Below are 26,476 nucleotides of genomic sequence, written 5' to 3'. Positions count from 1 at the left end.
AGAGTATTAGATAGCATTACATTCAGACTTGGTTAGATCCAAGGGCTGAAATGGTGCTATGAGAATGCTGTCTCTTACCATGTCTCAATTCTGTTTTCCGTTTGGCTTCATTCTTAGGCAGGCTTTCTCCACTCAGCAGCCCCAGGTGTACCTTCTACCAGATTAGCAAACCCAGGAGAAAGAAGGCATCACTAGACCAATACTTCTAGGTAAAAGTCCCAGGGCTGACTCTCATTGGCTCAGTTTGAGTCATGTGTCCGCCTCTGAACCAATCAGTTGCCAGGGGATTAGAGGATACTGATTGGCCAGGCCTGGATCACATGACCACTCTTGGCATGAGAACTGTTAGCTCTACTGAAACCATCTGGATTAAAACTTGACAAGAGGTGGCTGACCTCTCAAAGGCATATTTGGTTGCTGTTCCCATCAGGAAGGATGGAACCTGCGCAGGAAAAAACAATAGTTCCTTGTTACAGAAATGCTGTGCTGTGCTGCCTTCCCCAAATCCAGTCCCAATTTTATAAGCCACATCTTTGATATGTGTAGTTGTATCATCTTTTCTTTCCTCTCTCTTTTTTAAAAATTAATTTTATTGGAGTATGGTGGCTTTACAATGTTGCATTAGCCTGCACTGCACAATAAAATGAATCAGCCATACACGTACAGATACTCCCTCCCTTTTGGACTTCCCTCCCATTTAAGTTACCACAGTGTATTAGGTAGAGTTCCCTGTGCTCTACAGTATGTTCCCATCAGTTGTCTATTTTATACATAGTATCAATAATGTATAAGTGTCTATCCCAGTCTCCCAGTTCCTCCCACCCCACCCCTTTCTCCCTTGGTATCCATAGTTGTATCATCTTAACTGTGAAACTGTGATTTCTGTAGTCACATCCCCAGACACAAGCAAACTGAAAAATGACCCCATTATGTCCTCCTGCACATGCTACCTGGGCTGCTCCATCCCTTAGGATACTCACAGGATCTACAGGCAGAAGCTGGAGGAGCTGACCACACTCCAGACTTCGTGCAGCAGCTCCATCAACAAGCAGAAGACACGACTGAAGGACCTGAAGCGCACACTCCAGAGGTAGGCTGGCTGCAACTCAAAGGCTCCCCTGGTTTTAAGGGACAGAATCCCAACTCAAAACTGGCCTGGCTTGAGCAGAGAATGGAAATTTTAATGGAAAAAAACCAGGAGTGGCTTCAGACATCACTGGATCCAGGGGTCAAAGGGTGTTTTTAGGAATCTGTTTTTTTCCTCTAAATTCTGCCTTCCTCTAGGTTGGCTTTACTCTCTGGCTGAGATAGTCACTGAGATGGCCACCAACCGTGCCAGGCTTTTATCCTCCAGCCTTTCTTCCTACTGGCTTGGCCATACCAGCAGAAGTTCTGGGCGTGATCCTCATTGGCTGGAATTGGTCTTGTACCCATCTGCAAACCAATCATTGAGACTCTGGTTGGACAAGGCTCGGTCATATGTTCACTTTATGGACCTGGGGCATGGGACAGCCCTACTTGAACCATACGGGAGGGGGAAGAGGATGAGGCGTAGTTCCCCAGAGGAAAGTTCTAATAAGTCCTACTGGGTAGGTAAATAGCAAGTATCCTTCTCACAGGTGTGGGAGCTCACTCCTCACCAGGCTCTCTGGTGTAGGGGGTCCGGCATCCCTGGTGGGGATATGCTTGAGCTCCTGACTCAGTTCAGTCCCTGAGGCCAGGATCACCTGTTCACTTCCTAATCCCGTGTCTTCGTGGCTTGAGAAGTGCTCTCATGCCCTGCAGGTGAAGGCATCCGCTGGATACTGTGACCCCCTAGGGAGGCAGGAAAACAGGCTCTGAGTGGCTTGTCCCAGGTCACTTAGCTGGGCCTCCATTCCAGAGTTTGTGACAATTCTGGAATCCTGGTCAATTCTTCCTTTCCCTGGTGGACAATTTTTGGGGACGGTTACTGATTATACCCCTATCCTTGACTGACCAATTTGGAAATGGAGGCCCATAAGTCATGGTGTAGAGTGTGGATGGTTCCATGTAATGACATCACCACCCTTGGAAAAACACATCTTACTGATGACGGGACTCAAGAGTCTTTCATCTGTCTAGGGTTTTTCAGTCGTGGCACTATTTGCTGCTGGGGGCTGTCCTGTGCGTTGTTGGATGTTGAGCAGCATCCCTGGCTTCTACCCACTAGATGCCAGTAGAACCCTCTACCCCTGTCTCGACAACCAGAATGTTCCCAGACAGTGTCTTCATGGTTTGGGAAGTGCTCTCATCCCAGGTTTCCCCAGTTGAGAGCCACTGAGTTAGAAAGTTGACCCGTGAGTTATGTTCTCACACCAAGGACCCCTGCTATTCTGAGAGTGTCTATGACTTGTTTTCCTGGTTTTGAGATTAAGAGTCACCAAAGAATAACAGTCAGACCTTGGTTGGTTGACTGCTTATACTTTCAAAGCATGCTTCCTTTCTGTACTCTTAGTAATCTTCAGGTTGTTCGTATAGAATAGCCTGGAAAGTAGCACTGCCAGTATCTACAGTATCCATTGAACTTGTACTTTGTGTCTGGTATTCTAAATGCTTAACATTGCATTTAGTCACTTTATTCTCACATTGATATTGTCTCTAAGGTAAGACTGATGGGATCCCTGTGTGTGAGGTATGGAAAATAAGGCAGAGAGGTTGAAGGACATTCCCAAGGTCACAGACTAGCAGGGAGTCAGCCTCAGACGCAGAGAATACAGATGGAGGACGGAGGTTGTGAGAAGCCTCGCGATGGCACGATGGGAGGGCGGTACCCAGAGTTTCCAGATTCTTCCTGCAGTCTGTGTAACGCCCCTGCTTCTCTTACGCCCACACCTCTGACCACAGGTACAGGCGCCACGCCAGTCGGGAGGAGGCAGAACTCGTTCAGCAGTTGGGCGCCAGCGTCAAGGAGCGGCAGAACGTCTTCTTTGACATGGAGGCCTACCTGCCCAAGAAGAACGGGTAGGAGCGGGGGACCTGCTCCCCAAGCCCCAGCGCTGTGGGCAGATGCCCCGGTCTGGAGCGCCTGGGCTGTGTGACTCCTGCCTCCCTGTTGGGGCTTGAGTTGGAGGTGAAAAGGAGGGAACAAGGGCAGGAAAGAGAAGGAAGCTTCCTTACACGTCTCTCCGTGGACCCAGGAGGGGACCTCAGCCCCTCCCATGTGGTAGTGACATTCCTGGAAGGGCTTTTTCAAGGAACAAGATGAAAGATCTGGTTCCCAGGATCTGCCACATGCCTGATGCCACCTGGGGTCCAGAGGAAAGGTGTTCTCTCTCAAGAGAACAGACATTGATGGAGAGCCTGCTGTATGCCTGGCATCGTGCCGGGGGCTCTCCTGATGTCACTCACTTCACCCTCAGCCACCTGGTGAGTCAGGTCCAGGAATCTCCATTCTGCAAGGGTCAGAGAAGAGACATCAGGCAGTATCTTGCCCAGGCGGCTCAGACCGGGTTTGGCTGAGCCAGGACGTGAGCACTAGACATTCTGACTCTAGAGCTTGTGTTCTCTCCATCTTCCTCCTTCAGAGAAGTCCCATCTCCTTCCTCAAGTGACACCACCGCCACCCTGTTCCAGAGAGGGATCCTTACAATATTGTATCATGACTTGACGTGGGCAGCTAAAAGTACGTCCTGGGAAGCACCCTGACTTTTTTCCTGGTTTGGCCTAGCCCTAAGTCAGAGCCTTCTACCAGAGCCCTTGCTCTTGTCCTCTTTTTTTGCTGTATTTGGTTAAAAACTCTAGGCTTTGGGTGGCGATAGCTTTCTACAGAATGAAACAGCATAACCTTCTTTTCGAGCGTGGCTCAGATCCACTTTCCCAGCTCCGAACTCCCTAGTCCTCTGTGCATGTTATATTAGTCAGGGGTCCTTGGACTGTAAATGACAGGAAACCCGACTCAAAGTTGCTTAATTAAAAATAGGGGATTTATCGGCTCTTGTAACTGTAAAGTCCAGGTGTATCTATAGGTATGGCTGGATCCTGCTGCTCAAATGATACTGTTAGGCTGTGTCCCTCATTTAGCTTTCTTTTTACTCTCTTTTCCAGCATATGAGTTTTATTCTTAGGCAGGCTTTCTCTACAAGCTGGCCCCAGCAGCTCTGGGTTTGCATCCTACCCGCTTAGCAAATCCAGTAGAGAATGCCTCTTTGTTCTTTAGTAGCTCTGGGAAAAGTCCTGTTACTGATTCTCATTGGCCTAGATTGTGTCACATGATCATTATTGACCCAGTCAGGAAGTTGCACCACCTTGGCTGAACCTGGCTCATGTGCCTTACCCTAGAGCCTAGGGGAAAAGTGGTTCTCTGAAGGGAAATTGTACTGCCCTTCTAGGAAGTGGGGACTATATGCTGGGTGGGAAAAGTGGATGATCTTTTCACACCCCTGCTCCAGGTACACCGGGCTGGAAATGCCCCTAGAATTTACTCATAGCCAGAAAGAAGGCTCTCCTGTTCCCTTTTCTCCTCTCAAACTTCTACTCATCCTTCAAAGCCCAGTTCACATGTTACCACCTCAGTGAAGCCTTTCCAAACCCCTCTCTCTCCCTCTGTGAAATTAACCCTCCTTCCCCTGAGAGCTCATAACCCTTTATTTGCACCTTTATTAGTGTGTTAGAGTACAGGCTATTGTAACAGAAGCCTAATGGCACAATGGCTCAAACATGCGTGGTTTTAGTCTCTTACACACAACAGTCCAGAGGTGAGTGGACTCCTGAAGGCCAAGAGTGGTGGGCTCCCAAGGTCACCTAGGGACTCAGGGTCCTTTTCCAACTTACTACTTCACCCCTGCTTGGGGAGTTGTCCTCAGCTACATGGCCAAGCTGGCTCACACCATCTCATTTTCAGGAAACAGGGAAGAGTCAGGCAGCAGAGGGCAAGCAGATCCCTTTTTACAAAAATGTTTGCCATTTCTTGCTGAAGCCAAACACATACATACCATACGACCCAGAAATTCCACTCCTGGTGTGTGTGTGGGGGGGTGGAAATGAGTGCTGAATGTTCACAGTAAGGAAGCTAGACACAAAAGGCCACATACTGCATGAGTCCATTTATACGAAATGTCCAGTTTAGACAAATCCATACAGATGGAATGTAGATTAGTGGTTGCCAGGGGCTGGGGGGAGTGGGGAATGTGCTGACAGTGGGTATGGGCTTTCTTTTGGGGGTGATGAAAATGTTCTGGGATTAGGTGATGCTGATGGTTGCACAACATTGTAAATATATCAGAAACCATTAAATTGTATAATTTATTTTTAATTAAGAAAATTTTTATGAGCTCACTTAATTATTCTTTTTTTTTTTTTTAGTTCCAGGTACACATAGTGAGTTGATATTTCTGTACATTACAAAATGATTACCACTAAGTTGTATACTTTATTTTTTTTAATTTTTTTAAGATTTATTGCTTTATTCAACAAGTTTCATGAGCATCTACTTTGTGCCCAGCACCATTCTATGTACAGTGGATAAAACTCCAAATAAGTCAAAGTTTCTGCACTTTCAAAGCTTACATTCTAGAAGGGAGTGGGGGATGAAAATATATATGTACATACACACATATGTACATAATATAATCATAATTTTTTCTGAAGTATAGTTGATTTACAATGTCATGTTAGTTTCTGGTGTACAGCAAAGTAATTCATTTATATACACACACGTATGTATATTCTTTCTCATATTCTTTTCCATTATAGGTTATTACAAGATATTGAATATAGTTCCCTGTGCTATACAGTAGGACCTTATTGTTTATCTATTTTATATACAGTAGTTTGTATCTGCTAATCCCAAACTCCTAATTTATTCCTCTCCCACCCCTTCCCCTTTGGTAACCATAAGTTTGTTTTCTATGTCTATGAGTCTGTTTCTGTTTTGTAAATAAGTTCATTTGTATCATATTTTAGTTTCCACATATAAGTGATATCATATGATATTTGTGTTTCTCTGTCTGACTTACTTCACTTAGTATGATAATCTCTAGGTCCTTCCATGTTGCTGCCAATGACATTTCATTTTTATGACCGAGTAGTATTCCATTGTTTATATATATATATATATATATATATCACATCTTTTTTTATCTATTCATCTTAAATTGTATGCTTTAAAAGTGTTTAAAAGTGTGAATGATATGGCATGTGAATTATATCTCAAGTTAAAAAAAAAAAAAAGAACATTCACAGCAGCTCTATTCATAATAGCCGAAAACTGAAAACAGGTCAAATGCTCATCAACAGTAGAATGAATAATTACATTGTGGTACCTCCACTCCATAGAATAAATACACAATGGGAAAGAAGGAACCACTGACGCAGACAATGTGGATGAAGCTCAGACTTATTATTGAGGGAAAGAATCCAGACATAAAAGAGAATACATTGTATACATTTATGTAAAGTTCAAAAACAGGGAAAACTAACACAGCAGTGGGCATCCTTGGGGCGAGGCAGTTTACTGACTGGGTGGGGGCACGAGGGCACCTCCTGGGGCTAGAAGCATTTTATTCTATGATCTGGGTGTTGGTTACATGGATATGTAAATATATAAAAATTCATCATGTTGTATACTTAAGATTTGTATGCTTAGGAAGAGCCCTTTTTAAATTGACCTAGAAACTGTACACATGCCTTCACCTCATTGGCTGCAGCTTAGTCACGTGCTCACATTAGCTGCAAGGGAGGCTAGGAAATATGGTCTCTAAGCCAGCTGAAATGGGGAGAAATGGGTTAATCATGAAGGTCATGTCACAGCTGTCATGTTCTCTACTTAATCGTTTCATTCTCGCTCCATGTGAGGCTTTTACTGCTGAGCTTAGCACTCTATTTTCTAATATCCAGTGCTCAGTGCTATGCTTATTAAGCTTGGATATTTTTGGTTGGGGACCACTCCTGGGGCTGTTAACATGGTGGCCCTCACAGGTCTTTCCTTCCAGGCTCTACTTAAATCTGGTTCTCGGCAATGTGAATGTGACCCTTCTCAGCAACCAGGCCAAGTAAGTATCCCAGACAACCCTCCACTTGGCTTTACAGAATCCAGGCATCTTGCTCTTGCAACTCAGGAGAAATGGGACCAAGCTAGTATTTTTGCATAAATAAAAAAACGTTCACAGTTGGGACTCTGGCTTTTGGTCTTTTGGAAGAGACTCTGAGGTCTCTTCCTCAGTGGGTAGACCACCTGGGGGAGGTTTACTTCCTTCCTTCCTTTCACAGAGTCAATACCTGGGGTGGACAGGACTGCCACTTTCCCATGAGAAATGGCCCCTGCTCCGTTCCACGCCTTATCACACACATTCCTCCTGGGAGGTAGGCAGTCCAGTCCTGTCCACCCAAAATCCATCAGTTACCAGGGGAAATGGAGCCGTGGCTTTTCCACTGAAGTAGCTGGTTGGGGGAGGAGCCCCTGTCTCTGCTTCCTGCCCATCACAGGCTTGGAACCTTAAACCAGGAGTCCAGGGACATGGAAGCTTTGCACACTGGCCCTCTTTCCCTAATTAATTATCACCGTTAGTTGAAAGGCTCTCCCTTAGTGTGATCAGCAGGTCAAGGATCTGATGGGGTCAGGGTCCTTCCCCGAGGTGGGCTATAGTTATGTGACCTTTCCTGGGGGTGTCTGTCACTGCAGATTTGCCTACAAGGATGAGTATGAGAAGTTCAAGCTCTACCTGACCATCATCCTGCTCCTGGGTGCTGTGGCGTGTCGATTTGTCCTTCACTACAGGTGATGGGGGGTGTGGTGGTGTGTGTGGGGGGGCATACGGGAGTGAGGAGGGCCATGAGAGAGGGATCCAAGGTCTCTCTTGCATCTACAGCATTTGGTGTGATAAGGTGTAGGGTAAAGAAGGACTGTTTCTTTTTTTTTCTTTCATTTAAAAAAAATTTAAATTTATTTATTTATGTTTGGCTGCGTTGGGTCTTCGTTGCTGCGCGCGGGCTTTCTCTAGTTGCGGTGAGCGGGGGCTACTCTTCGTTGCGGCGCGCGGGCTTCTCATTGCGGTGGCTTCTCTTGTTGTGGCGCACGGGCTCTAGGCGCATAGGCTTCAGTAGTTGTGGTTCACAGGCTGTAGAGCGCAGGCTCAGTAGTTGGGGTGCACGGGCTTAGTTGCTCCGCAGCATGTGGGATCTTCCCGGCCCAGGGCTCAAACCCGTGTCCCCTGCATTGGCAGACAGGTTCTTAACCACTGCGCCACCAGGGAAGCCCAGGAGGGACCATTTCTTATGGGAACTAGCAGTCCTGTCCGCCCTACATCTGTCCAACAAGTATCTACTAAACGGCTGCTGAAGCGACCTTTTAATGTAGTAGTTAAGAAAGCCCAAGTGGGCCACCCATACAATGTAATACTGTTTGGCCACAAAAAGGAGTGAAGTACTGACACGTGCTATAACATGGATGGATCTTGGAAACATGATGCTGAGTGAAAGAAGCCAGATGCAAAAGGTCACTTACAATATGAACCCATTCATATGAGATGTCCAGAATAGGCAAATACCATAGAGACAGAAAACAGATTAGTGGTTGTCAGAGGCTGGGGGGAAGGGAAACGGGGAGTGACTGCTAAGGGCGACAGGGGTTTTTATTTTGGAGTGGTGAGAATGTTCTGGAATTAGATAGTGGTGATGGGTGCACAACTCTGTTAATATACTGAAAGCCATTGAGTTGTATACTTTAAAAGGGTGAATTTTATGGTATGTGAATTATATCTCAATTACAAAGAGAAAGGCAGTGGGGGATAGGGTGGGGAGAAAGGAAGAGGAAGGAAGGAAGGAAGAAAATTAAAAGAAAGGAAGAAAAGAAAGAAATAGATGGACCACAGACTGCCTGTGTTTGAATCCTGGCTTTGAAACTTACTGGCTGTTGCCATGGGCAGCTTCCTCTGGATGCCTCAGTCTCCCCACCTGGAAAACGAGGGTGACACGAGGCCCTGCCTCCCTGGGTTGTCATGACAATTCGGTGTGTGAACACCGTGCGTGGCTCTGCCCAGCGCCTGGCACCCAGCGTTGTGGTTGAGAGTGCCGGCTGCTCTGTTCGTGTAGGACAAGGCCAGTGAGCTGAGGCTGCGCTGCCCTGGGGGTTTCGTTCCTCTCTCCGGCCCTGGCTTTTCTCCCCAAGTGTGGCTTGGGCATTTGGCCCACGTGTCAAGGGTTTATTTCCTGACAGGCGCTTGCTTGGCTGGGAGTCCAGTTGCTGGTCTGCCCACTTGAGTGTCCAAACAAAGGCTCTTTCAGGCCCTGGGCCCGTGCCTGCCCGCTGCCTCAGGCCTGGCCCATGTCCCTGGAGGGCAAAGGCTGCTCACGCCAGTAATGCCTGCTCACATGCCCCCTGGAAGGGGTAGAAATTCTTGATGTGCAACCAGATTTCCTTGCCCTGGGGCCTCTAGGGCCCTCAAAGGACAAACCTGTGGTGTGTTGTCGAGATCTAAGGCTCACTGAGGGCCTGGCATTTCCATGTCTCCCATCCCTTTCTGTATTCATTTCCTGGGGCTGTCGTAACAAGGCACCACAAGCTTCGTGGCTTAGAACAATGGAAATATATTTTCTCACAGTTCTGGAGGCCAGAAGGCTGAAATCAAGGTTGAAATCACGGTTGGCAGGGCCGTGCTCGCCCCGAAGGCTCTAGGGGAGGATCCTCCTTTGCCTCTCCCAGCTTCTGATGGTGACCAGCAGTCCTTGGCGTTCCCTTGGTTTAAGACTGTTTCGCTCCAGCCTCTGCCTCCGTCGTCACATGGCTATCTTCCCTGTGTCTCTCTCATGGTCTTCTAATGAGGACACAGTCATTGGATTTAGGGCTCACCCTAACCCGGTATGACCTCGGGAATTTCCTGGCGGTCCAGTGGTTAAGACAACACGCTTTCACTGCTGAGGGCCCGGGTTCAATCTCTGGTCGGGGAACTAAGATCCTGCAAGCCGTGCGGCATGGCCAAAAAAAAAAGAAAAAGTAACCCAGTATGACCTCATCTTAACTAAATTACATTTACAAAGATCCTATTTCAAAATAAGGTCATATTCTGAGGTTCTGGGTGGATATGAATTTGGCGGGGGGAACACTGTTTAGCCCACTACACCTTCTGTGGGTTAAAAATAGGGCAGGCGTGGGGGCCTGGATGGGCAGCTCATCTCTGAACCTCAGTTTCCTCATCTGTAAAATGGGAAGTAGTTTGGGTTCCCCCAGAAGAAACCACCCCCCCAAGACAAGCATTTGAGTGCCAATAGTTTATTTGGGAGGTGATCCTAGGAAACACTGGTAGGAGAATGGAAGTGAGGCAAGGAAGGGTTATCCTGTGGGCACCTGGAGTTCAGTGCTGCTGGGGAACTGTGGGAGAGCGAAGGATGTGTCTCAGTTAACCCACCCGAGGGGCGAGGGAGCAGGTGGTATTTATCCTCCGACTGCTGTCAGTCTAGGAAGGATGGACTCCGAGAGAGTGTTAATCCCCCTGCCCTCCTGATCTGCCTCTGGCACCAGCACGGTGAGCTCTGGTGGCCTGAGAAAGCCCCTAGGCACACCAGGAGTTGCATGTTCTGGCTGTTGGAAGCCATGCAGATGGGAATGGGTGGGGTACACGCACCTGCCATGAGAGCCAGCCCTGTGGGGTTGTTCAAGGGTCCGGAGAGATCATCCACGTAAAATGCCTGCAACGTTGCAAGTTCCCAGTAGTTAATGCTCGCCTAGTGTGTCAGTCTGAATAATAGTCCCCAAAGATGTGCGTGTTCAGTCCTCAGAACCTGCGAACGCGTGACCTTACATGGCAGAAGATCTTTGCAGATGATTCAGTTAAGAATCTTGAGATGGGGAGATTATCCTGGATTATCCGGGCGACCCAGTGTAATCACAAGGGTCCTAATAAGTGGGAGGTAGGAGGGTCAGGGTCAGAGTGATGTGAGGCCATGAGACAGGGAAACGCGGGCGGCCTCTGGAAGCTGGAAAAGGCAAGGAAATGGATTCTCTCCTAGAACCTCCAGGAGGAACACAGCTCTGATCTGATGACCTATTTCAGACTCTGACCTCCAGGACTGTAATAGAATAAACGTGTTCCTTTAAGCCACTAAGTATGTGCTCATTTGTTACAACAGCAACAGGAAACTCAAACACTTCGGCAGAGCAGACCGAGACCAGCACCTCAAGCAAGTCCCTAACGTGCCAGGGCCATAAAACTATTTTCACTCCTCTCTTTACCGATACAGGAAGGGACCAGTGGAAAATACGCTGGTCACCACCGCTCGCTTCTGGGGCTGCCTCCTGTCTGGAGATATCTAAGTGACCCTCTGCGGTGGGAGGCCGTCTTCGCTCCCCCGTTTCCTGTTCCAGTCAAGTAGGCCTTTGATTTCCTCAGAGTTAGGCATATGAGACTCATTGCTTGGACTCTGGACGCTCTGTGGTGCTTCCACAATTATTACGACGGGACATCCATAGCTCTTCCTAGGCTGCAGGCACTGTTCTAAGTTCAGCTGATGCTCACAGCAGCTTACCCGGGAGGTGCTGTGACTCTGCCCACTTTACAGATGGGGAAGTGATGGTACAGGAGAACCACTGGCTTGTCCTGGTCCCACAGCTGGGACGAGGCAGAGTCTGGACTGGAACTCAGGCCCCGTGTCTCCAGAGTCTGTTCCTGACCCTCCCGAGACTGCCTCTGCAGGCAGTGGTTCAGCGGGGCTGAGAGTCTGTCATCTGTGACCATGAAACAGGGTCACAGAGCTGAAAAGACGCCTTCCAATGTCTTTTTTAAAGATAGCATTTAGTATATCAAATTGATCATTTGGTCTAAGATTTAAACAGATATTTGAATATACACATTTATGCAATATGTAGCATTTACGCTATAATTGTCTACAAAATAAAAAGCGGAACATGGGACTTCCCTGGCGGTCCAGTGGTTAGGACTCCACAACTTGCAATGCAGGGCACGCAGGTTCGACCCCTGGTCAGGGAATTAAGATCCCACATGCCTCACACGGCATGGCCAAAAGATAAAAAATAAATAAGTAAATAATAAATAAACAGTGGAACAATATAAGTGAGCATAATAGGTACAAGTGTCCATTTCAACAGGTCAAATTTAGTTATTATCAACACTAATGAAAGCACATTTCCATATATTTAACCTTCAAGGCCCTACTCAAATGTCATCTCTTCTTTGGGGACTTTACACATTTAAGTAATTAGGAGAATCTCAGCTTCCTTCTCCCAAACTCTCCCACAGTTTGGGAGAGTTTTTTTTTTTTTTTTTTTTTTTTTTGCGGTATGAGGGCCTCTCACTGTTGTGGCCTCTCCCGTTGCGGAGCACAGGCTCCGGACACGCAGGCTCAGCGGCCATGGCTCACGGGCCCAGCCGCTCCGCGGCATGTGGGATCCTCCCGGACCAGGGCACGAACCCGTGTCCCCTGCATCGGCAGGCGGACTCTCAACCACTGTGCCACCAGGGAAGCCTGAGAGAGTTTTTTATTATTGTTAAAGTTGTATCCTCCCATTTCCCTCCCAGGGCCTTTGTAGTTGGGGGAAAGGATCTCCCAGTTCAGGGATAGAATGGAGGAGATCGGGGGTGTTCTCCCTCCCCATGCAGTCATTTCTGTTCCCACGACAAATGGATCTGTGTGACACCAGGAGGTACAGAGCTGCTTCCTGTTGGGGTCAAAGATAGAGTCTTTATCAAGGGCCCATCAGAGAGAGCCAGTGGTGGGGGAGCCCTCTGAGGGGCTGTCTGTTGCTGGCTCTTTCCCAGGATCCTTCACCCAGGAATGCTCATGGAGGGGTCAGCCTTCCCATTGTACAGATGGCAAAGTTGAGGGCAGTCAAGGTCATGCACAGCGTGTGTAAGGCTCTCCCCTCTGACCAGGGCACAGCACGACTCTAGCTTCCATGTTCTGCCTGCCTTTAAGGCCTGTTCTGCCCATCGTAGAGGAGGCAGGGTTTTTTTTAAAATTTATTTATTTATTTTATTTTTGGCTGTGTTGGGTCTTCACTGCTGCACGCGGGCTTTCTCTCGTTGTGGCGAGTGGGGGCTACTCTTCGTTGCGGTGCGCGGGCTTCTCATTGCGGTCAGTGGCTTCTCTTGTTGCGGAGCACGGGCTCTAGGCACGCGGGCTTCAGTAGTTGCAGCACGCGGGCGCAGTAGTTGTGGCCCACAGGCTTAGTTGCTCCGCGGCATGTGGGATCTTCCTGCACCAGGGCTCGAACCCGTGTCCCCTGCATTGGCAGAAGGATTCTTTTTTTTTTTTTTTTTGCGATACGCGGGCCTCTCACCGCCATGGCCTCTCCCGTTGCGGAGCACAGGCTCCGGATGCGCAGGCTCAGCGGCCATGGCTCACGGGCCCAGCCGCTGCGCGGCATGTGGGATCTTCCCGGACCGGGGCACGAACCCGCGTCCCCTGCGTCGGCAGGCGGACTCTCAACCACTGTGCCACCAGGGAAAACCCTGGCAGAAGGATTCTTAACCGCTGTTCCACAAGGGAAGCTCAGGGAGTTCTTAAGTTCATCTTTTTGTATGTGCAGCAAAGTTTACAGACGGTTTAAGGGGATGGAAGGAGTTTACACTGAAGTTAACACTGCAGATAGTTTAAAATTACAAATTAGGTTTCCGACTTCAAGTCCTTCTCTTGTCATCCCACCAGAAATTTCATATCAGACAGATGTCAAATTTAGAAGGGAAACAGGTTGTCGTGGGCTGAGCGGTCAAGGAAGGAGGGAAAACCTCAGCTAGAACCTTAAGGGCGGGTAGGATTCATGTAGAAAGGTGAGCGGGGGGATGGGCATTCTAGGTGGAGAGAAGACACGCCTCAGCCTTCCCGGGGTCACTGGGGGTTTCTGGAGGCATGCCTCTGTGGGCAGTTCTCATCCGGGTTTGCTGTCCAGCTGTGGTGGCGGGGATAGCTGTCCCTGGTTCTCATGCCTGCCCCCCTCCCGGGCGCTGTTTCTCTATGCCAGGGTGACAGACGAAGTCTTTAACTTCCTGCTGGTATGGTATTACTGCACCCTGACGATTCGGGAGAGTATTCTCATCAGCAACGGCTCGAGGTAATTGGGGGCCCAGCTTTGTGGGGGGTATGGGGGAGCCAAAGGGAAATCTGTCATGGAGGTGAGGGCTGTCACCCTCGCCTTGCGTTCCCTTCCTCCTTGTGGGGGTGGGGTATTCATGACCATTCAGACCCAGGGAGGAGGAAAACGGTATCGGCTGCTGCACCTCATTTGCTGTGCTCAGTCTCTTGCTTACAAGAAACCCTAACTCAAATGTACTTCTTAACGCAGTAGGAAATTTATATTCTCATATCAAGGAATGGGTCCATTGGCACTGACTTCAGGTAAGGCTTAATCCAGGTGTTCAGACAATGTCATCAGGACCCAGTTTCTCTCTGTCTCTCACCTATGCCTTCTACTGTGCTGTTTTTATTCTCAGATTCCAGGTAGGAGCCCCCAGCAGCTCCAGGCTCTCATCTTTATTTCTAGCATTCCCAGCAAAATAGGGCACGTTCCTCTCTTCCAGGAGTCTCACTGGGTCCTACTGCCACTCACTGATCACGTGCCCATCTCTGAACCAATCGCTGTGGCCAGAGAATGCGCTGCTGTGATTGGCTGGTTGTGAGCCTTGTGCCCACCCCCAGGGCTCTCAATGAAAGCCTAGAAGCTGAGTGTCAGGAGAGGAATGGTTTCCCAGAGGAAAATCAGGGTACTGTCACCAGAAGGTTGAATGGATTCTGGTGAGAAAAGTGGATGGTCCTCTCACAGGGCAATGAGAGTCTCGGGACTGAGTTAAGATCCACGACTTGCCACTTGCAGGACCCATTTTCCACAGGTCTGATGCCTTTTGGGGGTGTCCATTTGAACTTCTGCACACCATTCTTGTCCCTGTTTTTCCTGAAACAAAAAGTAACAACCTCCCACCCCTCCCCACTTCCTCCTTCCTTGGGGCTGGTAAGGAACGGCCAGGAGCTGTGTGTTTAAGATTGGGGTGTTTGCCAACCCCCCAAATAATTTGCCACCATCTTACTTCTCTGCCCAGTGGTCTCTTATGGCATATCCCTGCCCTGCCGGGCCTTACCCCGAACGTAGAGCCAAGAGGTAAGGACCAGGGGAACAGCAGTTCTTAGGTATGCAGCCCTGTAGCATGTAGCCCTTTAGAAAAGATCAGTGTTTCTCAAGCTGCATTCATTCTTGTCCCATGCACACCATTTTTACCATGTCCAATATCACCTGGATGATAGTTTTCTCACATTTTAAATCCATCCTTCCTTTTTTTTTCTACTTAAATAAACATTAATTTATTTTAAAAGGAAACTATTTCACCACCATACGTGGAAAACCAGCATCAATTGCAGGAAAGAGGAAATAGTGTAAAAAGAGATTTTCGTTTTCATTGTCTAACTTATTGAAGCCAATAATCTTGCTTCCTGAAGGCTCTGAACCTGAGGCCTGCTATTTCTCTTAAGCGTGTGTATGTGTGTAAAAAGGGAGATTAGCAGATCTCGAGAGGCATTAAAGGTGTCCTAGCATTTAACTGAGACTCTCTCCTTGACTTAATCAGGAGAATGGAAAGAACAGAAAACATGACTTCTCACCACGTGATTCAGTATCATCTCGTGTTACACTCAGGTACCATGCAAAACTTGGTGGTACATGCCCCATGCTTTGGGAAACACTGAAGTGGAAAATCTTACCAAATAAATAACATTTGTAGCTTTCCTTAATTTTAGTGAATAGCATCTTCCAGCTTTTGGGTGGGGTCGGAGGGGACTCAGAGTAGTACATAGTGGGGAAATGGGTCCAGGACAATGGGCCAGGCTTTCTTGTTACTAATTCTCTTTGTGCATCCCTGGGCTTGCTGTTGGCCTTAGAGTTTCCTCCTTCTGCTGGATTCATATTAAGAGTGTTCAGGGACATGCTACATCTCTAACAGTCACTAACACTTTAGTAAGAGTTACCCTGGTCACTTTTTTCTGTGGATGTGGATGGGGGATGGTTCCCCGAGAGGAGGGAGCAGGACTGAGTGGAGGTGCCTGCAAGTGTGGGGCACACCCGGAAAACAGGGAGGAGGGCTGAAGGGGGAAAGGGGGGTTCCAAAGCCACCTCGCTTTCCTGACACTTTCATGGGGCCTTTTCTGGGGCCTCCCTAGGGCTTGTGCTCTGATGGGACAACAGATGTGTTGGTGGTGGGGAGTGTGGAATGAGTGGGGTGGGCCTGTAAAGGTGTCTCGTTTTCTGGAATGACTATGGGAGTTGTGGCCAGTTTGTGGGGGAGGGAGGCATGGCAGGTGGATGGAATCTGGGTGATTAAAAACCTGTGACTCATCCTCAACATCTGTTGGGTATTTAGCTTCCATCCTCCCCCAGCTCCTTCTCAGAGCTGATTTCTCTCCTGGGGGCGGGCAAGGGAGATGCCTGTGAGGTTTCCCCTCACACTTGGCCCTTATTAGGGAATAGCTAAGAAACCCTTTCAAGAAAGCACAGTGAGGAAGAGGGAGTGGGTCCAGATTGGTATGAATACTACCTTTCTCATTTCTGAAGCGTCTCAGGGCTAGCTCTGGAGCTCACAGTTGGTACCCAGTAAACACCCCAGGGTCTATGTAGAAATGAATTGAACCCAAGCTCTGCGATGAGGGAAGGTCATTGGGGCCATACCCGTGTTTGAAAGACAGCTGGAACTGAGCCATATGGGTTTCCTGGAGGCTTGCTGCCCAAGTTTTGGCCTGACGGGGCCTTTTTCATCCTGTTCCCAGTTGCATCCGAGACCTGAATTAGGGGTGTACTGGGGGAAGAAGGCCTGGAGAGGTGGGGTGTGGGGAGGATGCCCCCCATCATGGGCTGGAGCCACCCTTGGTTTGTGTCTGATGCTTCCCATGTGAGATGTAGCTCATTAGCTCAGTTAGTGTAATAAGGCAAGTCACCCTCCCTTGCAAATTTTGTAAATGACAGAAAACCACCTGATAGGAGTAAACATGGGGGGTATTTATGGGAGCATATACATAGTTCAGGGAGGTCAGAAGGGCTCAACAATGTAACAGCCCCCCTCCTTCTCCTCATTCCGTCATCTCCTTCACTGGCTCCCAGCAGCCCAGGCCAGCATCCGAGAGGAAAGAGCATCTTTCCTCTACGGGCCTAGGGGCAATCTTGAGACAGACTTCCAATTGGCTAGGTGCAGGTCACATGCTCATCCCTGCCCCAATCACTGTGGCTGGAGGGATGCGGAGCCCTGATTGGCTGGCTCTGGGCGATGTGCCCAGTTATCTTAACTCCACTGAGCCACCCAGACTGAGTGTGGGGGTGAGGTGATTCCCCGAAGGACCGATAAGGGGGAGAACCAGAATAGGGAGTGATTGACAGGCAGGCAAAACAGATGTCCTCTGCCGTAGTTCTGGGCCAGAATGCATAACGAATCAGGAATCATGTTGGCTTTTCTGGCAAGCCAACCCACCAATGCCTAGATCTGATGGGTTTTTATAAGGGCCTTGCCTAGGATACAGAGGTGTAGGGGTGGCAGGGGCAAGAGGGCGCCTCCGTGTGGAAGCCATTCCCCCAGCCGCCCAGATTGACCCGAAGCTCAAAGCCAGAAACAGCCAGGGGTTGAATAGTGAGTGACTGGTGCCCATGTCTTGTGCGCACATGCAAACATGGCTGAAGGGTCCTGAAGGGAGCTCTCCGGGCAGTCCCTGGATACCAGGACATGCTGTCCCTACCTTCTGGCCACGCAGTGTGCCGCCCTTCCTGGGGCATCTACTGTCTGCTCATTTAAAAAGCCCACAAGCTCCTGCAGGCTTCATTTCTGCGGCAGAACGGGCCCAGAGGGTGACTGCTAACGGGTGCAGCTTTCTTTCTGGGGTGATACAAAATGTCCTAAAACTGACTGCGGTCATGTTTGCACAACTCTCTGAATATACTGAAAACCACTGAGTTGTATACTTTAAATGGGTGAATTGTACAGTGTCTGAATGACATCACAGTAAAACTGTTATATAAACACACACATCTGAACGAAACCAGCCCAGAGCCCTGGGGTGTGCAGATGGACGATGGGGCTGGTGAATGCACGCTGGGGAAGAGGCCATTTTTAGCCTCTCCCAGTGCCGCTGAGCTGTGTTTATTGGTGGCATCTGTCAGCGCTGGGCTTTGGGCACAGTGAGCTGTGAAATTAAAAGCTGCTGCTCAGCCAAGCTTGTTGCCCAGAGCCTGTGTCTGGCTCCAGCCGTTCCTGTACAGAGAGAGGGCATTTCTCAAGGGACCTTTGCGGGGTAGGACAAAGGACAGTGGGGCTTGCCAGGCCTCCAGGGCTTGCAGAGCCTTCTTGGTAGCTCTTCAAGCTGAAAGTCTAAGGATGGGGCCAACTGTGTTTTCAGTCAGAAAATTAGAGCCAGGGGTCATTGTAGACTCTTAACGGGCAAGACAGGGACACGGGGAAGGGGAGACTGGGAACAAAGAAGTGGACGGATGTCTCTTCCTGTCCCGTGAACTCACGTGGCACCTGCATCAGTCTCCTATCACCTCTGTGCTGGTGGCAGTTAGACCAGCTGCACCTCCTGGACGCCACTTTTTTCATTTCAGCATTTCTGTTTACCTGATGCTGTTAGCGCTGGGAATAAAGACCCACCTAAAACCTTGTTCCTCACCACAACCCCTCAAGCATCCACAGGCCATTGGCCATTGCCAATTTATGGCCAGAACTTCTTCTTTTTTTTTTTTTGGCCACACCCTGCAGCATGTGGGATCTTAGTTCCTTGACTAGGGATCGAACCCAGGCCCCCTGCATTGGAAGCAGAGTCTTAACCACTGGACCGCCAGGGAGGTCCCTTTCATTTCTTTCTTTCTTTTTATTTTAATGGCCAGAACTGTTGAAGGGCTGCAAAGAGAAGAGAGGGGTAAGATGCTGTTCCTGCTTTTATGATGTCTGTGTTCGGGTTGGAAGGTTTTTAAGAGCAGTCAAATCCACTTATTAGGACAAAGCAGATTAAAACCTCCATGACACACCCATTGTCACATAATAAGACTGGGAGAAATTTTAAAATTGGGTGTCCAGCTCTGGTGAGGGTTTGGGGAACTCGATAGGCTCTACTGAGGATGGGGGTGTAAATGGGGATAGCTGTTTTGGAGGGTAATTTGAGAAGTAACCATGCACGTGCCCACTGACCCGGCCATCCTGCGTACTTCCTGGTAGCTGCCTTGGAGAAAGAGCGTCATCACACGGGGGGCTTCCACAGGATGTCGTGGCAGCGTGGAGGACGATAGCAACATTTCAGGAACAGCAGAGCCACATCCTGAAATGTCGTGTCGCATTTAAGAAGTCAGTGACAGGTCCACAGATAGCTGCCTGGGAGTCGAGACAAGAAAGCAAGTTGCAGGATGATTTCAGTTCCAAAGAAAGTCTCATCCAGCAGCTCGTCCCCCAAACCAGCAGATCCTCAGGTGCCACCATTTGGTGAGCAGGAGCGCCCTGAACCCCATCTCCCCACTTGGCTCCACTCCAGTTCTCTCCCGAGAGAGTTCTGGAAAGACGAAGGTTGAGTGCTACTCCCACGTGGATGCCTCGGGGGTCCCAATTGCTGGCATCCCAGGGTGCATTTGACAGAGCAGATCGCTGCCACACCATGTTCCGATAACGGAGCTCCTGGAGCGGGGCCGGGGAGCCCAGCAGAGGCCTGAAACACACTCGGGGACTTCGAAGAATAAGGGCTGCCTGTGACACTGCGGAGGGGGGTGACAGCCAGGCTCCCTGTCCTGCTGTGGAGTGAGAGCCCCGAGCCGGGGGAGCGCTGGGCTCTGACAACACGATTCCCGCAGCTTCTGGACTGACTGGGGCGAGGGCCTGCTGTAGACGGAGGAGAGATGAGCCTAGGGCACGGGGCTCCCAGGGAGAAGCTGCGTCTGGGATGGTGCGAGATGCGGCGTGTACAGTCTGCTGTCCCTCTGCATCTGTGTGGGGTAACGTAGGTAGCTACAGCTCTGCATAAGTGTGTGCGAGTGTTCTGTGTTTATTCAACACGCTTATTGAGCACCTGCTCTGAGCCAGGTGTCAGAGATGAACAGACAAAATCCCTGCTCTTTGGAGCAGGGAACGGGGTTCAGGAAACAAGTGAGAAGAAAATAATTTCAGATAGCGCAAGCACCATGAAGAAAATGAAGCAGGGTAATGTGTTCCAGAGCGGGGCTGTCTAGCTGTTTTATTTATTTATTTTTAACATCTTTATTGGAGTATAACTGCTTTACAATGGTGTGTTAGTTTCTGCTTTATAACACAGTGAATCAGCTATACATATACATATATCCCCGTATCTCTTCCCTCTTGCGTCTCCCTCCCTCCCACCCTCCCTATCCCACCCCTCTAGGTGGTCACAAAGCACCGAGCTGATCTCCCTGGGCTATGCGGCTGCTTCCCACTCGCTGTCTATTTCACGTTTGGTCGTGTGTGTATATACGTCCGTGCCGCTCCCTCACTTCGTCCCAGCTTACCCTTCCCCCTCCCCCATCCTCAAGTCCGTTCTCTACGTCTGCGTCTTTCTTCCTGTCCTGCCCCCGTCTAGCTGTTTTAGATCAGGTGGTCAGGGAAGGCCTCTTGGAGGAGGTGACAGCTGGTCCGAAATTTGAACTGGGACCAGGAGCCAGGCAGGCCAAGGTCTTGGAGCAGAGAGGACGACAAGTTCGAAGACCTCGTTAGTCTGCTCGGGCTGCGATGAAAAGATGCCATAGACTAAGGGACCTGGAACAACAAAAATTTATTTTCTCGCAACTCTGGAGGCTAGAAGTCAAGATCAAGGTGCCAGCAGGGTTGGTTTCTCCTGAGGCCGCTCCTTGGCTTGCAGATGGCCACTGCGTCTTCACATGGCCTTTGCTCTGTGAGCAGGCACACCGCTGGTGTCTCTTCCTCTGCTTCTAAGGACACCAGCCCTGTTGGATTAGGGCCCCATCCTTATGACCTCATTTAACCTTAATTACCTCTTTAAAGGCCCTGTCTCCAAATATAGTCACATTTTAAGGTACTGGGGTTAGGACTTCAACGTAGGAATTTGGGGGGGCGGACAATTCAGCCCATAATAGGCCCCAAGGTAGCAATGGGCCTGGCAGATTCAAAGAAAAGGATGCTTGGAGCCTCTTAGGGTCGGGGGAGAGGGGACGGGGAGGCGGAGCTTGGGGTCATGAGGAGGTTAGGGATGTGTTCTGAGGGTAGTGGGAAGCTGCTGGAGGCCCAAATGCCTCTCTGGGTCTCTGTGTGATTGTGCATCTCGTTGGACAGAAAGAGAGGAGAAGTCCTGGCTTGGGTACGTTTCTTCCTCCAAGGAGCTGTCTCTGGGTCACAGGGCACACCCCGCAGACACAGGCTGGGAAGCAGAGAGACACTTGAGTTTCTCTCCCGGCCTGAGCTCCTTTTCCTTCTCTTAAGAATCAAAGGCTGGTGGGTGTCTCACCACTACGTGTCCACGTTCCTGTCTGGAGTGATGCTGACCTGGTGAGTGTCCCCCGCTGTGCCCCAGGGCCTCTGCTCACTCTCCCCAGGGAGCCAGTGAATTAAGGACTGGTGGTGGCTGAGGGGTCCAGATGCAGGGGCCTTATGGCCTGACTTCTGGGCCATGAAGTAAATAAAGCGTGAGCTTACAACGGGGCTGCAGGGACACCCCAAGTCGGCTGGGGACTTCTCCGAGGAACGTCCTGTCTGCCTCCTGGCCGGGGTGACAGCAAGCAAGTCTGGACAAAACAAGCACAGGGACAAGGCTGTGACTGATGGAGGGTTAGGGGGAATCGGTGGGAGTTTAGGCTTCCAGACGCCTACCTGCACTCCCCTGGCTGTAGAATGGATTAAAGCAGTGATGGAAATTACCTGGTCCAGCCCCAGGGACATGGCAATAAAGGTAGAACTGGGTTTTAAATCTTCTTTCTCTTCCGGTTGGAACAGAGATGGGGTGGGGATGAACAAAGGATTTCAGAGCGGGGGCTCATCTTTGCTTTTCCCCCACTTCTCTGCAGGCCTAACGGACTAATTTATCAGAAGTTTCGCGATCAGTTTTTAGCATTCTCCATTTTTCAGAGTGAGTGTCTCTTGCTCGGATTCAGGGGAGGAGGCTTGGTGTGGCTTTCACCGATGGAGGCTGTTTTGTGAAGGGTGTGTCTTGTGTGGAAGGGAGGTGAGACTGGGGGAAGTCCCTGGTCGGCCGGGGACAGGGGAGGGTCCCAGAAATCCAGAAGGAGCCATCCACCCCCCATCAACTCCATCCTACCGCCCAGCCCCTGGCCTTAAGACAGCAATGTCTGACTCACACCCACGCCCTGGGTCTCCAGCCACTGCCTTTTTCTTTTCTTTTTTTTTTTTTTTTTTTTTGGCCACACTGCGCAGCATGTGGGATCTTAGTTCCCCAACCAGGGATCAAACCCGTGCCCCCTGCATTGGAAGCACAGAGTCTTAACCACTGGACGGCCAGGGAAGTCCAAGTCACTGCCTTTTTCTTCCCTGGATCAGAACTGGGCCAGTTGTACCCTTCAGGAACTGAGGTGTTGGGGGCACTAACTCTGTTTTCCTCAAAATGGAAATTTATGTTCTTTTTCTCATTTAAGAATAGCTCCGGATTTATATACAGTGAGGGGTTACCTCTGAGAAGCAGAAATTGGATAGTTGGGGGACAGGCAGAGAGTTTTACTTTTCACCAAGTACCTGTTTGTTCCCCTTAAATATTATGCCAAGTACATATTACCTATTCAAAAAATACAATTTAATTTTTAAATAAAACCCTGCTTACAGGCAAATACAAACATAAGCCAAGAAGGAAAATTACATATAATTCCACCCTTAGGGTGTTAATCGATCTATGTCCTTTCAAACATTTTTAGTCATAAATATATATATACACATATACTGCGTTACGTATAGTCTCCAAACATGGGAGCCCTCTACTTAGCTTTGTTTATAAACAAGTTTATATTCTATTAACAATTATCATGGGTATTTTTCCACGTCAGCACGGAATTCTGCCTCCTTAATTTTTAGTGACTACAAAGTACCCCATTGTATGGAACTGTCTCTTTCATGTCTTGGTGCTGGGAGCACGCAGCTCCCAGCATGGTGCCACCGTTCCAGCAAGCATCTGATGAGTGCCGACTGCATGCCTAGGAAAGCTCCAGAAGTTTCTAGCCTAGGTGGGGCTTAGTTGCAGTCTCAGATAACCTGAGCTCTCTTGCAAGGAATAAAAGCAGGTTCAGACGTGTGTGTGTGTGTTTTGGGGGTGGGAGGAGGTTGTGTGTGTGTGTGTGTTTTGGGGGTGGGAGGAGGTTGTACCCTCCGGGCAGTGGAGACCTGCCATCCTGCAGTGGAGGTGTCGCTAGGTCTTCCAGTTCCTGAGCTGGGTGCTGTGCTCCCCCTGCAGGCTGTGTCCAGTTCCTGCAATATTATTACCAGAGGGGCTGCCTCTACCGGCTGCGGGCCCTAGGGGAGAGGAATCACCTGGACCTCACGGTGGGTGAGTAGCCTAGCCAGGGGGGTGGAGGGACAAGCACCGGCCCTCCCTGCTCCCCCAAACCTCGCCCTGCACTCCTCACTGGGGACAGGTGCCAGTAAGAACCTGACAAGACCTGCCACACGCAAAGCCAGTCTGCCAACCTCACCCCAGTTGCTTTTCTTCTTTTTCCTTTGGTTTGACATATATACACGAATACAGTTGCTTTTCATAATTCGTCGTGGGATTCCATTTCAGTTGACAAGTGCGAGACCAGCTGTGGGCCAGGCCCTGGATGCTGGCCTCTAGCTTCTTTTTAAATGGATATTTTTTGTCTGTGTTTTATCATGTACATAATCTTAGTCTAGTGTTTTTACACTTACGCAATTTATGTGTGCTTAACTTTCACTCAGCAAGGCGGGTGCCCCGTTAGGAAAACTCGGAGACTCCTCATCTAAACTTTCAGGGAAAAGTGTGGCTAATAAAAATCTTCTATCTTTTAAGATGGTCATTTCCATCGAATTACTCTGCACAGTAGGCTCTATTTCATCAAGACTCGACTGAAGTGATGCATGCAAAAGCCAATGATAAAATGCAAAACCCCGTGCAAATCAAAGAAATTATTAGAAATCTCGTGCCGACACATCAGTGTTGTGTAAGAGGTGTCCGCCCACTTAGTTCACGGTGACTTGAGGCGTGAGGGCGGTCAGGCCTGGTGGCAGGTGTTCTGCATGTTTTTTCCTTGGTTACTTTCCTAGTGAGCGCTCACCCACCTGGAGGAGGTGAGGGCTGCGCCCCTCCCCCACCCGTGCGTTTGAACCTGGCTAAGCTCAGAGTGACTGGCATGCCTGGGCCACCTCACACGGGCGCTTCGCCCCCTCCTTCCTCTCCACAGAAGGATTTCAGTCCTGGATGTGGCGAGGCCTCACCTTCCTCCTGCCCTTCCTGTTCTGTGGCCACGTGAGTCCCCCTGGAGTTTGTGGGTGTCCCCTACACTGGGCAGACCTCCCGGGAACAGAAGGTCTTCAGGGCTCTCCCTCTCTCACCAGCCATCCCCGAGCTGGCCCCCACGGGGTCCTGGGGCTGGGACGGCCCCAGTGTCCAGGGATGCCAAAGGCAAGATCCGGCATTGGCCCTCGGCACCAGCACGCCCAGCCCTAGGCGGGGTGCCCCAGTTTCATTTTGGGGGGTTGTCAGTGTCTCAGGGGCAGTTGACAGCAGAAGCTGGGGGGCTTGGCGCTCTCCCTGGGCTTTCCCACGTGGGTCTCCGGGGGACTCCGGTGGGCTGAGCAGTGCCTGTCTCCCCTCTCTCCAGTTCTGGCAGCTCTACAATGCCATCACGTTATTTGAGCTCTCCAGCCATGAGGAATGCAGAGAATGGCAGGTATGGTGTGTGTGTGTGTGTGTGTGTTTTGTGGTGTGTGTGTGGAGCGTGTGTGCGCATTGGTTGGGGGTTTCCTGGGGAAGGTTGGGGCCGCTTGGGGACAATTCCTTCCTCAGTCCCCCCTGCCCCCTGCCTGCCCTGTAGGGCCCTGCAGTCCAGAGCTCGCTGCAGCTGGGGCCTGGGAGACCGTGGGAGGGAGTTCGGGAGACCAGGGAGCCCCTCAGTGGTCTGAGAAACCCAGGGAGGTTCGTGCTAGGAGGGGGGCCGCGGGAGGAGCCCCCCAGGACTCTGCCTGACCCCCTAGGACTCACACCCTTCACCCAGTTAGCCCAGATCTCTGCCTTCTGCTGGCAAACGCTGCAGTTCGCAGGTAGCTCGTGCCAAGGGGGTTCTGGGGTCCCGGGGGTCGCGGGGGGCATTTCAGCAAGGAGAGCTGACCCAAGCCGGCGCGGCCTTTGCCTTCTTTCCCTTGTGCTCTCTGCCTCGCCTTCCCCGCCCTGGGCACCCCCCTTCTCTGCATGCCCCCCGCCCAGGTGTTCGTGTTGGCGCTTACGTTCCTTGTCCTCTTCCTCGGCAATTTCCTGACCACACTCAAAGTCGTGCACACCAAACTCCAGAAGAACAGGAGCGAGGCCAAGAAGCCATGAGCCACGGGGCCGGCGCCCCTCGACCCCCGGACTTTGAGACTGCAGGGGATCCCAGGCGACACCCTCGCTGCCTGGTTCCTCCCAACCAGTGGCCACTGGCAGCAGTGACCTCAGGGGCCAGCGGCATCGCTGGGAGCAGAGCCGAGGCCCCGGTCCCGGCCGGACAAGAGGAATGTGACCCCAGCCTGTCCGCGCAGTGTTAGCCCGCCCCGGCCTCCCTATTTATGATATTTAATATCGGCCCACCCCCTTCCCTAGAACCTGCCGCCCTCTTCCCCCGCTGCTCTCCGCGAGACTGCGTCAGTCTTCCTGGGGGGTGGGGGAGGCTTAGCCTCAGGGTCCCCCTCTGTCCCCCATCCTGTCGTTTGAGCCCCTCAGGTTGGGCTTCGGACGTGCGTCGCTGGGGTTGGGTTTCCGCTAACCTGCTACTTACTGAGTCCCAGGCGGGTGGAAGGAAGCCCTTCCGTGTCCCCGGGAGCCTCCCTCCCCGGGGCACCGCTTCTGCTGTAAGCTCCCGGCCTCCGCGCCTCCGCCGCGCGGGTGTCCAGGTTCTCGGAGAACCGCTGTCCGTCTCTTTGTGCCTCGTGCCCTTTGTGCTTCCTGAGTCTGCAGCCTGCTGGCCGCCAGGTGGCCCTGCCTCCCACAGGCCCCGGGCTTGGCCTGAGGCGGGAGGGTTTTCTGAGCGTCACCGCCAGAGGGCGCCCCTGCACCGTCTGGCTGGTGTGAGGGCTTCCCCCCCCACCCCAAAGTTTGGGTCCACTTTTGGGGGCTTCATGTCTCCCACCCCTCAGCCCACCTTCCCAGATTCTCTCCGTGAGTACTCAGGGCGTGGGGTCAAGCCCCTCGGCGCTGGTTGGGACGTAAGCCAGCGTGGAGGTCACCCACGCCCCGGCTTCCTCCCTTCACCTCAGAAGTTCTGGAATGGGGGGATGGTGTCTGAGCAGGCTCACTTCGACGTGGCGGCCACACTCTAGAGGCCAGGGCAGGTCTGCTGGTCACCTCACGTTAGGTTCTGTATCTGTGGGGAGGGTGAAGAGGC

The 26,476-nt window shown here is 50.7% G+C and overlaps 1 protein-coding gene across 7 annotated transcripts in view; it reads left to right on the top strand.

Moving 5' to 3' along the window:
* TMEM120B (transmembrane protein 120B) overlaps nt 1–26,083 on the top strand; it is a 60,237-nt gene extending 34,154 nt beyond the window's left edge. For 5 of the 7 annotated variants that reach the window (XM_081252410.1, XM_081252409.1, XM_081252405.1 and 2 more), the window contains 11 exons: nt 972–1,090; nt 2,866–2,982; nt 6,951–7,010; nt 7,640–7,735; nt 13,931–14,020; nt 21,366–21,431; nt 21,947–22,008; nt 23,338–23,430; nt 24,302–24,366; nt 24,722–24,790; nt 25,324–26,083. In XM_081252410.1, coding sequence (XP_081108536.1) covers nt 972–1,090; nt 2,866–2,982; nt 6,951–7,010; nt 7,640–7,735; nt 13,931–14,020; nt 21,366–21,431; nt 21,947–22,008; nt 23,338–23,430; nt 24,302–24,366; nt 24,722–24,790; nt 25,324–25,437 — 951 coding nt within the window. In that variant the 3' untranslated portion in view covers nt 25,438–26,083. The remainder of the gene's footprint in view (nt 1–971; nt 1,091–2,865; nt 2,983–6,950; nt 7,011–7,639; nt 7,736–13,930; nt 14,021–21,365; nt 21,432–21,946; nt 22,009–23,337; nt 23,431–24,301; nt 24,367–24,721; nt 24,791–25,323) is intronic. The other 2 variants (XM_081252407.1, XM_081252408.1) reach the window with 2 other exon arrangements.
* Nucleotides 26,084–26,476: the final 393 nt, after the last annotated feature.

Source organism: Mesoplodon bidens, assembly GCF_964165515.1.
Source record: "Mesoplodon bidens genome assembly, chromosome: 13".
Taxonomy (NCBI): domain Eukaryota; kingdom Metazoa; phylum Chordata; class Mammalia; order Artiodactyla; family Ziphiidae; genus Mesoplodon; species Mesoplodon bidens.
The sequence above is the reverse complement of the archived record's forward strand: the minus strand, read 5'-3'. Positions and strand labels throughout refer to the sequence as shown.